We start from the raw sequence: 12,193 nt of genomic DNA, 5'->3' as shown, positions 1-12,193 counted from the left end.
AGCTGTGGAACTCACAGAAGGGAAGCAATTTGCCCAGGGTTAAGTAGCAGTGGGCTAATATCACAGATCTGCTAACTCCCAGTTCAGTGCTCTTTTCACTACATTAGTGACTTTGAAAGTTTTTCAGCTGCAGGACCCTTTATTCCAATAAAACAGAAAAGCACAGCTGCTGTGGTTGAAACAAAGTAAGAGCCTGAAAGTGCACCCAATCATTCCCCTCCCTCCCTACTACAGTAGCTCTTGAAGAAATACAGCAGCATAGAGCAGCTCAGTTTTTAAGCTGCTGTCCTGAACTGTAGCTGAAGACTTGGCCATAAATTAGAACTAGGTTTTTATCCTGGTACTACCCTTTACTGATTAACTCAAGCTAGTTACTATACCTCCTCAAGCACAAGCAACAGTTTCTTCACCTACAAAGTGAAGTAGTAATTCCTACAATCTTTTGAGCTCGTGCTTAAAGGTAGATAAGCTCGAGCCATGCAGCAAACATTTCCTGAGTTCCTGTTATGTAAAAGTCAGGACCTGTGCTGTTGAGCTGTTGTGGAGTATCATGTAGTAGATTAAAATACCCAGCCTGGTAACCTTGTACATAGATGTAGTTCTCCACAGAAGTCTGTGCCTTTGGTGTTAAGACAGCTTGATGAGAGATTATAGGTGACACTGTTGCCACTGCTAGAAGAACCAGGGCCAGAAGCATAGTGAGACAAGCCTAGCCAAGTTAACATATAGCTAAAGAATGAATAGACCTGAGGTAAGCGTCAGGAAATCTTGGTTCAAGTTTCAACTCCTGGTCAAAGGACTTAGTATTTACTGGCCTCAATTGCCTGTAAACATCTTTAATTATGTCCTGGAAACAATGCTAGAGATCCCTTCCAGGCTCAAAATGTTAAGATATTATTAAACCGATGTCAACATACTATACTAATTGCAAGGTCTCTTGGGCTAGTATCTGGCAAAAAGCAAGCATACTTACTGAGCATCTCTAGGGAGTATAAATTATAGTACTATAGTTTATTACCAAAATAGTAAACTTAGAAGCTTTAGATTGAAATCAGGTTAAATTGTTAGTAATGAAGGACACTGTGATAATATATACAGTATATACAGTATAAAGTTTCAGGAATAATCAATTAGTAATGATCTGTAGTCACAGTAACATTTTAACCCCCAGGTATCTTTCCTTACTGCCAAGCATATTTTAGGATTGCTTTCTCTGTTTTCTATTGGGATTTAAAAGGATGGAAACAAAATTTAATATTAGGTTAAACTGAGGACATTAAATTTTTCCAGGGAAAGAGATTTTAAGTCCCCTCTAAAACAATAATAAATGACTTTGGAATTGTGTATCTAGAATATCTTGGTTTGTCAATTACTCTTACTACTACTTCTCTTGGCATTGGCATCAGAAAGTTAGCTAATAGGCAAAAAGTCTTTTGCAACTAAAACTAAATCCATAGCCTATTTTTTTTTCATAGCCTTATAGAATTCCAGGATTTGCGGGGGTATTGTAGTAGACATGTAATCAGAATTTCTCAACCTCAACACTATTGATATTTGGGGCCAATAATTCTTTGCTGTGGGGGTTGTCCTGTGCATTGTAGGATGTTTAGTAATATCCTGGCCTCTACCCACCAGTTGCCAGTAGCCTTCCCTGCAGTTCTGCCAACTAAAATTGTCTTCAGGCATTGCCAAATTTCCCCTGGGGGACAAAATTGCCCCTAATTGAGAACCACAGATCTAGTCCAACTTCCTACCTAGTACTGGAATGCATGTTATAATGTCATTACTGAGCATGTAGTCAGCGTGTACTTGAAAATTTCTGGGAATAGGAAGATCATTATGGACCAAGACAACCTGTTTCTTATCTCTTGAGAACTTTCTTACTGTCTAACTACCATCTTTGGAAAATGGAATGGGATTCCTCAGAAACAAATCCAATTTCAATAGATAAATATTTACCTGTCTTCTCTAACTACAAAACACCTAAAAATGCTAAATAAAATATAACGTTTAATGCACAGCTGACAAAAAAGAGGTCAAAGATGAAAATTTGAACAATTAACAAATAAGATTCTGTAGGCACCAAGAGATTTGAGTTTAATGGCCAGGAAGGGATAAAAAATGAAGCCTTGCCTTGGGTCCACATGAACAAGGAATTTAGAATTCAGAATCCTTCATGAAGCCAGAATTTTCAGTGAAAGGTAGATTAGAAAAATGTCGACCTCCGGCCTAGGGAGACAAATGGGAAACTTGTCTGTCTTGGCCTGGGCTCTAGTTGGGATGTGGGGGAATGGTGGTTGTGGAATTCTCTTCTCTGCCATCTTGCATATTGGACATTTAATATGTTGGTGAAATGACTCAGGAACAGCCAAGCTAAGTCATTAACATTAAGTGGTTCTAAACTGGCTATAACTATTGAAGCTGTGAAGGGGCATATTCTCAACCCAAGCCATTTCAGGCTTCTCATAGTTAAAGCCTACTATACGTGAGCTTATACCCCAAATTTATAAAATTTAGGATTAGACTTCCTGCCTCCAGAATTTTAAGTAATAGGAATATCAGGGTGTTTAAAATTATGAAAATCATAAGAAGAAAATAAGATACTATTCAAAAAACAGAGATTGGGGCAGGGGTGGGGGAGGACCACGACTTAAAAAATTTAAAAATCATCAAAGTGAATAACTTACTTAGCAAATTAGAAACAGCTGGATTGGAATGTGAATTTGAAGAAATCACCCAGAATGCAGCAGAAAGAAATAAAGAAATGGAAATATGAAAGAGGTCAAGAGACATGAAGGATAAAATGAGAAGGTTTAACGAATGTTTGAAAAGAGTTCCAGAAGAAGATAAATTGGGGAGGGACAATAGTTAAAGAGAGAATGGCTGAAATGTTTCCAGAACTGATGAAAGGCATTAAGTCCTCAGATTCAGAAGCCCAGTAATCCTGAACACGACAAATAAAAGTAAATCCGCATCTAGACACAATATTGTTAAACTGCAGAACATGAAAATCAAAGAGAATGTTAAAAGCACCCCAAAAGTAAAAACCAATTATTTACAAGGGGAAGGCCATCAGACTCGCATCTGATTTCTCAACAGCAGCATTGGAAGCCAGAAGCATTGCAATAATATTTTCAAAGTGCTGAGAAAATAATTGACAGCCTAGAATTTTAAACCTAGGTATACTTTCAAGAGTAGTGTGAAATAAGGATCTTTTCAAAGAGACTAAGAGAATTTACCATTAACAGACCGTTGCTAATTGAACTGCTCAAGGATGTACTTCAGGAAGAAGAAAATTGAACCTAAGATGGAAGAAATAAGATCTGAGAAGTAATGGTGAGCTAAATAATTGGTAAACATGGGGTAAATCTAAATAAGCATTGACTTATTTAGCAATAATGATGATATTTTGTCTTTAGACTTTAAGCTGGGTATGTCCGTTGAAATTTTAAAGTCAATAAAATAGTATAATATATAACTTCTAAACTAGAGGAATAAAGAGGAAAGTTACGATGAAAAAAATCAAACCAGCAAAATAAAAGAAAAATAGGAAAACAGCAAGTAGAAATAGAGGGTAAATAGAAATCACAAAATTACACAAATCAAAATAATAATACCAAGGTCAAGAGTTCAGATCCCTGTACCAGCCAGCCACCAAAAATAAGATAAAATAAAAATATACCAGTAGTTAACTTAAAGGTAAATGGATTATGAACACTGATGAAAAGGAAATGATTAATCAATCAGAGTAGTAAATCTCAGGTATAAAATATAAAGACTCAACATTCAAGGTTAGAAGGACAGAAAAAAAGATAAACCAGGTGAATATTGATCAAGAAGAAGAGGTATAACAATATTTTAATCAGATAAAACAGACGTTAAGATAAGAAGCATTATAGGATAAATAGGTCCACTGTATGATGTAAAAGGAAAAATTCACCAGGAAGATAAACTTTTTTAAAAAATTTAATAATCCAGCCTCAATATATGTAAAAATTATATGGAGATAGCAAATCTGAGAGGAGATTTTAACATACCTCTGTTAGTAATTGATGGATCAAGCTTATAAAAAATTAGTAAGGATAAAGAAAGCTTGAATAGCATAATTAAAATAGTTTTATATAATCGGCAGATATAGAGACCATGCCATAATAATTCAAGAATTCTTAATATTTTCAAGAATAAGTGGAACATTTATACAAATGATTGTATGGATTTTTCCAAAATCAAGTTTCAGTAAATACCAAGTTTATTATCACATAGACTCTATTCTTTGACCATGGGACAATTAAGTCAGTGGCAAAAAACCTAACCAAAATATCCCATGTTTTGGAAATTTAGAAATACATTCTAAATACCTAATGATGTAAAAAAAAAAAAACCATTATGGAAATTAGAAAAAAATTTTTTTTAATTTTTATTTTTTTGTCAACTGGCCAGTATGGGGATCCGAACCCTTGACCTTGGTGTTATAACACCACTCTAACCAACTGAGCTAACCAGCCAGCCCTAGAAAATGTTTAGAATGGAATAATGGAAATAGTGCATATCAAAATTTGTGAGATGTAGCCAAGAAAGTGCTTCGAAGAAAACTTAAGCCTTTAGATATTTATGTAAATGAAGACATCAACTTAAAATTAACAAGCTAAGTGTCTGACTTAAAAACTGAGAAAAAGAACTGAGTAGAGTCGTAAGTTAGGAAGGAAATAATAAAGGTAAGAGCATAGATAAGTAAAGTATGAACTGAAAAAACAACAGAGCAGCAAAACCAACAGGTGTTTCTTTGAAAGGACAACTAAAACCGATGAACCTCGTAAAACTACTAAAGAAAAAAAGGCACAAATATGTAAAGAACAAAAAAAGTACACACTTTTAAAGGGTGAATTTTATAGTATGAGTTATATCTCAATTATTAAAAAAGAGTAGGAAAAAAGGATCCTCTATGAATAACTTTATGCTAATAAATTTTAAAGCCTTGGTGAAATGATTAACCAAAACTGACTTAGTTAGAAATAGAAAACTGGGAAAACCTATAACCACATAAGAAATTGAAATAATTAAAAATCTGTTTCCCAATGAATCAGTTAGTATAACTCACAGGCCTAGATGGTTTTACAGGTAAGTTTTACTAAACATTTAAAGAACAGATACACATATTCTTCCAGAGCATAGAAAAAAAGATGCTTCCTAACTCATTTTGTGGTTATTTTTATCTTGATGACAAAAATCAAAGGACAAGAAGAGAGAATAATTATAGGCCATTCTCATTTATGAACATAGATGCCAAATCCTAAAAAGTCTTAACAGTATCAGAAATTAGAAAGACGTGGAGAAAGAGTTCTCAAACTGCTAGTTGGAGTATAAATTGGTAACCCACTTTTGAGAGCAATTTGCCAATATCTAGTAAAATTGAAGATGGTTGAACTTTAAATCCTAGCAATTCTAAGTATATAGTCTAAGATTCTCATATGTCCGCAAGAATTCATGACAAACACATGACATTGTAAAATTGTAAGAATAAAAAGTTAGGAAAAATAAAACCTTAGTATTCATCAGCAGAAGGATGGGTGTATGGTTCTCTACAAAGGAGCACTTATAGCAGTCAAAAGGGATGAATCTCAAAAAATAATATTAAATGAAAAAGGTAACTGAAGAATACATACAGTATGGTGTCACTTATACAAAGATTAAAATCACACAAAAACTGCTATGCGGTTTACCTACTTAGGCAGAAAAGGTAAATAAACATGCATAGAACCGTTAACCCCAATTATGATAAGAGGGAGGAAATGGAATAGGACTGCATATATCTGAAGGAGAAAGGGCAAATTTTTTAGATTTAAAAAAGGTAGAAGATAGGTATAGAAATTTTTCATACCTTTTCATATTCTTGAAATATTTCATTAAAAATAAAAATTGTGTCAATTCCAGTACTCTATTCTAGGGATTTTTTTTCTAGGATTAATAAGGATGACCAGCCCTGCCACTGTTATGATACCCCAAGGTGGAAACATGTCATCTTCCATGATGGCACCAGGCCCCAATCCAGAGCTACAGCCCAGGACTCCTCGCCCTGCTTCTCAGTCAGGTAATGACGTCCAATCTATGAGGATTGAAGAGGCTAGAACTTCCTGCACAGATCATTACAAAATTCAGCTATCTCTGACGCTGAATTCCTAACTGCACAACTCACAATGCCACCTTCTTTACAAAATCTGCCCTGATTTCTTCAACCTAAATATCACCATTTCCTTTTCAGAATTTCTCATTATTCTCTTATTAGTTACCCCCAGCATTCCTAAAAATGCATGCCTTGGCCTACTTAGTCCTGCAGGATACTCCATGACAGAGAATTCTGTAGTTAACTTGTTAAATAAGTCATAATTTACCCTCCCTTCTCAAGACTCAAAATTAATGTATTAGAGGCACTGAAAGTCCTGCAGTGAAGAAATCTAAGGTTGTTATTAAGTCCAGTGTTTCCCAAACCTAATTGACTGTTGTTGTTTTTTTGATAACACTACTTAACATAGGTCCCCAGAATATGATTTGGACTGTTCTCTGCATTTTATGTCTGGCTTTTATATCCACTGTTGAAACAGAAGCTCTTTTTAAGGCAGGATTAATCTTTCTGTCATCTTGGTATGTTGCTTTCCACATAGGAGATGCTCACAAACATTTTGTTGAATGGCACCAGCAGGTTTTACTCTGTATTTGCAGAATTGCCAAGGCCTCTGCTCTATGTCTATGTTGCAGTAGGTTAATTATTGCTTTGTTGACTGTCTTTAAACAGATGCGATGGATCCACTCCTTCCTGGGCTTCATATACAGCAGCAAAGTCATCCCTCAGGATCTTTAGCTACTCCACACCACCCAATGCAGCCTGTCCCTGTGAACAGACAGATGAACCCAGCTAGTTTTCCCCAGTTACAGCAGCAGCAGCAGCAGCAGCAGCAGCAGCAGCAGCAGCAGCAACAACAGCAGCAGCAGCAACAGTTGCAGGCAAGACCCCCACAACAGCATCAGCAGCAACAACCACAGGGAATTCGACCCCAGTTTACTACCCCAACTCAGGTGCCTGTTCCTCCAGGCTGGAACCAGCTGCCTTCTGGAGCCCTTCAGCCTCCTCCAGCCCAGGGTTCTCTGGGCACAATGACTGCAAACCAAGGGTGGAAGAAGGCTCCCTTGCCTGGCCCAATGCAACAGCAACTCCAGGCAAGACCATCCTTAGCCACGGTACAGACACCTTCCCACCCTCCCCCTCCATATCCCTTTGGCAGCCAGCAAACCTCACAAGCCCATACAAACTTTCCTCAGATGAGCAACCCAGGCCAGTTCACAGCTCCTCAAATGAAAAGCTTGCAGGGAGGGCCCTCCAGGGTCCCAACCCCCCTGCAGCAGCCCCACCTCACCAACAAGTCTCCTGCCTCCTCACCCTCCTCCTTCCAGCAGGGATCCCCTGCATCCTCCCCAACGGTTAACCAAACTCAGCAGCAGATGGGACCAAGGCCACCTCAAAATAACCCACTTCCCCAGGGATTTCAGCAGCCCGTCAGCTCTCCAGGTCGGAATCCTATGGTTCAACAGGGAAATGTGCCACCTAACTTCATGGTGATGCAGCAGCAACCACCAAACCAGGGGCCACAGAGTTTACATCCAGGCCTAGGAGGTGAGGAACACTGAAGCTATTTGTGTTGGTAAATTTGTCGCAGATAGATCTTAGTAGAAATTCAGTTTTTAGAGATAATGGAGGGAGTGAAATAAGGATGTAATTATTTGGTTTTGTGGTTGACACTTGATATAACTTAGTTAACTTGATACATTATTTATTTGACACATTATGCAGCTTCTTACTGGTTAAATTTAAGCTAGCTCTCTGGATAAAAATGGAGGTAAAATTCAATATAGAGATGTTCATTTTGTTTTTCATATTATTTCTGCTTGATCTTGTGCTAGTAAACTAAAATGTCCAGAAGAAACATAAATTTTTATTAAAAATTGAAACTTTTCAGCTGTTAAAAAAATTAAGATTAAGCAATAGAGCAAAAATGAAAAGATAAGTACCGGGTCTTATTGGGGAAAAAGCCCTTTTAGTTACCAACTTTGATAATCCTAGTTAGTAAAATGGTAAGCATGGTATTTGTTAAGTTTGATTAAAGTTTTAAAGGGGAATAAGTTCAGAAATCATTGACTTTTACAGTTTTATGATGCCAATGCCTGCTCCTTAGAGAGGGAATTCCACTAGTTATACCTAAAGGAGATTTATTTATTTATTTTGTAAGGTGCCTCTTGTATGAAGAAAAAGCAATGGAGCTTAATGTGTGAGAGGTAAAACGATTACAGTAAAACTTATCCATCTCCATGTTTATTATTTATTCTTATTAATCATTGATCTAGTGCACATGAATGTGCTTGGAGGTTTTCAGTAAGGTATAGAGAATGTCAGTAATACAATCATCTGATAAACATATCCCCCACCAAAAGACACCCATTGCCAACCAAGAAAAAAAAACCCTGCATCTTTAGTGCAACATAGCAAAGGCATGTTCCCATGGTTTCTGGTGAAATTAAGTTGCTCATCAGTCTTTTCACTCTCTTGTAATTAATTTTGCTGACATGCAGGCTCTAATATTTGAATCCTAAGAATTTTTTAGAAAATGCAAGAGTGCATCAGCTCCAAACTTCACTGTTCTAGGCATCTAGCCTTGGATCAGTGGAATCTGGGTAGTCCCTCCTGCAAATATGATTACTGATTTAATTACAATGGAAGTATGCGATGGGGACTTGTCACTGCTAAAGAAAGGACAAAGGCATATTTAGAGTTTTTCAGGGCATTGAAAATTTGGCCCTTAAAAAAATAAATGCACTAATACAAGAAATTTTTATGTGAGCTTGAGGTCTTGATGCTTTCATAGAGCAGATGATATGCTCACCTAGGTGATCTGGCCACATCAAAGCCTGCGTTATGAACAATGAGTGGGTTCTGAGATTCTCCTTATTACAAATTTGTTTTCTGAAATTAGGTCTTCCTAAAAGGAAGTGAGATTTCTTGAGTGAGATTTCATTAGTGTGGTTTTTGGTGCCATAGCTGTCAGAATCACAGCAAACCGTATGAGGGGAAGGCATAATAAATTCAATGCAGCCTCACTTTGAAGCTCCTATAAACTGTTTCTAATATCCTCTCTCCTCCAAAGCGACAAGCACAATATTAGGAAATTGTATGCAAAGGAGATTGTAATCCATTTCCCTCAAAAAAAAAAAAAAAAAAAAAAAAATTACCTATCCTTAAATATCAGGACCCAGCTCTTTGTTTTATAGTATTTTATATAAATTTGTTTCAATATGAGAGAATTTAGCGTATTTCTTTGGTGCCTGTGTTAAAGTATGTAAAGTTTTGGGATCTGTTGTATTACAGAGAAAAGTGAGCCCTCAAAACTTGCTGTGGCATGGCCTCAGATCACATTTAGGGAGCAGATTGCCATCTTTTCCTTGGCATGTTCTAAATTTAAATTTTTTAGTATTTCCTTTTCATTTTGACAATGCTCATGTAAGAGATTGTGTTGATTTTTTTAACCATCTTTCCCAACCTTATTATTAAAGATCCTACCAGTGTGACAGAGAGAGCTAAGCCAGTGGAGACTTCATGCAGCTCATCCTTCCTTATTCATTCCATATCTAAGCCATAGTATGAATTTGCTAGGTAACTGCCTTACTCATTGTTTTCTATTAAGGAATGCCTAAACGCCTCCCACCTGGCTTCTCAGCAGGACAGGCCAATCCGAATTTTATGCAAAGTCAGGTGCCTTCGACCACAGCATCCACCCCTGGGAATTCAGGAACCCCTCAGCTGCAAGCAAATCAAAATGTCCAGCATGCAGGTTTGTGATTTATTCAATCAGCATTTATTGAGCATTGTGTGGTATATACCTTGATAGGCAATGGGTTATACAGATCTGTAAGTCCTGATCTCTCCCCCTAATTTCAAACCCATAAATAGTTATTCTTTCAGGGCAGTAACTGATATGTTGAAAATAGGTGACATATCTCAGGAACCTAGAAACACCTGAGGGAAAAAAAATGAAATTTGAGTTATAGCAGGGGTCAGCAATTATTTTTCTGTAAAGGGTCAGATAGTAAATATTTTAGGCTTTGTAGGTTATATGGTCTCTGTTGTAATTACTCAGTTCTGCTGTTGTTGCACAAAAGTAACAATATACAATACATAAACAAGTGAGCATGGCCGTGTTCCAATCTGTAATGGACCTGATTTGGCCCATGGTCCATATAATTTGCTGACCCCTGAGTTAGAGCTTGATCAGGTAGTAAAACGGCAAAAGGCATTTCTGGCAAAGGAAACCATAGATAAAAAGGCATGAAGGCATATGGCATGTTTGGACATCTGCAACTTTTAAAATCTCTGTATATAGTATGTGTTAGCTTTGTGTATGCTGAGTGTCTGAATTCTGGCTTACAATGTGGTATTTTTCAAACTTAATCAGTTCAGATTTAATACCAACAATGTATTGTACAGAAGAAGAAATTTTCGAGAGGAAATAAGATACAACAGAATGGCTAAAAAAGTATTTGTAAAGCAGTATTACATAATCCAAACTTTATGTTTCTGGTTGCTTAGGGACCACACGAGTAGTCCTCTTACCCTTTCTCATTCAAGCAGTTTAGACTGAAGTATACTCAAGTATCCCATCCCCACTTGGAGTTAATTTAGTTATGTGGTTCCAACTTTAATTGTAAATCACTAAGGAATGAGAAAAGTCCTGACAATAAAAACAAAGCTCATCTTATTTCTTGAAAGGTGAGAGAAGGGTAGAGCAAACTACTTGACTTTCCCTATCTGCTAAAGCAAAACTGCATTCCTGAATTATGTGAATTCATGTTTTTATAGGAAGTTTTAAAACAATGACAAAATCATTTCTAATTCCTCCACCCTAGCACAACTATTTTGTATTTTTATGGTACCTTCCACAAGCACATATTGTTTTGATTTCCCCATCTATCCTATCTAAAGTAGTTCTACTCTTGTCTGTCATTTTTTTGTTTTCTTACCCTACTTTATTTCTCCTGTTAGCTTTACTGCTTCCTGAAGAAAGTACTTATCTGTTTTCTTATTTTGTCTCTTACCAGCTAGACTGTATGCTCCAAGAGGGAAGGGATTTGGTCTATCTTGTTTATTAAGATTACCACAGTACCAAAAGTGCCTTGTACTTATCAGGTATTCAATAAGTAATTGTTGATTGAATAAATACACAGTGGTATATTCAGTGTGTATAGAGTATACAGTGGTCATGAAGTTCACTTTTGAACTTATAATGCTAGTTTAGAAAATCTTCCTTGGGGTTCAGGAAGTATGAACAATGGACAGTTTGTCCCCTTACCCCCTGGCTAGAGCATGGACTGGCTTCATAACTTCATTATGGCTGCCACTTTCTACTCTTCATTTAAAAGTGAAAAAAAATAAAAGGGATAAAACGGCTAGAAGGTTATTTAGTTAAATGGAGGGAGATAATGTAAGTAGATATAGGAAAACCCAAAGACCCGGCAAAAAACAAGTACTGCAGCAAGTCAGGCGTACCTTTTGTCTAAATTAGAAATAATTGGGAATAGAACTTGTCCCATGTAGTCCACCAGGTACTACCACAGGGGAGGGTCACTGAAGTTTTAGCATCCCTCTGTCTGCAGCTTCCAGATGGGTCATTTAGTCAGTTGACTCCCACCAGAGGCTCAGCTTCCATGTCAAAATTAAATAATTTTTATGACACAGAGTAGAGGAGACATATCTCAGGAAGTATTAGGTGTTCCTTTCTTTAAGTGCAACATCCAGATATCACACACATAGCCTTTGAAGTCATTATTAGTTTTCCGAGAAGCATTTTTAAATGTCTTCTCAGCATTGTTGAGGTTTTTCTAGAAGGACAAATTACTTCATTATAGTTATAGCAGAGCTTATTTCACTAACCTACAATGCTTTTTGTTATCTTCGCTTTAGGGTAGCTACAAGTCATTTTAAAACAATGAGATGCTACTTTTCTCATTATTTAATCTGAAAGTAAACTTGACTAATCTTTGAAATGTTATCTTTAAGTTACCACAAAGGAGTAGAGAAACTGTTTCTCCTTCTCTATTGCATGGTCATTGAGCATGTAAATAATTATCCCACAGTCACATCTTCATAGTTTAG

General features: G+C 36.7%; 1 protein-coding gene across 4 annotated transcripts in view; it reads left to right on the top strand.

Moving 5' to 3' along the window:
- NCOA6 (nuclear receptor coactivator 6) overlaps positions 1-12,193 on the top strand; it is a 101,661-nt gene that overhangs the window by 55,165 nt on the left and 34,303 nt on the right. For 3 of the 4 annotated variants that reach the window (XM_063094925.1, XM_063094931.1, XM_063094921.1), the window contains 3 exons: positions 5,960-6,088; positions 6,791-7,666; positions 9,729-9,875. In XM_063094925.1, coding sequence (XP_062950995.1) covers positions 5,960-6,088; positions 6,791-7,666; positions 9,729-9,875 — 1,152 coding nt within the window. The remainder of the gene's footprint in view (positions 1-5,959; positions 6,089-6,790; positions 7,667-9,728; positions 9,876-12,193) is intronic. The other variant, XM_063094938.1, reaches the window with a different exon arrangement.

Source organism: Cynocephalus volans, chromosome 1, assembly GCF_027409185.1.
Source record: "Cynocephalus volans isolate mCynVol1 chromosome 1, mCynVol1.pri, whole genome shotgun sequence".
Classification (NCBI taxonomy): domain Eukaryota; kingdom Metazoa; phylum Chordata; class Mammalia; order Dermoptera; family Cynocephalidae; genus Cynocephalus; species Cynocephalus volans.
Note: the sequence above shows the minus strand (reverse complement) of the source record. Positions and strands in the feature narration are given on the sequence as shown.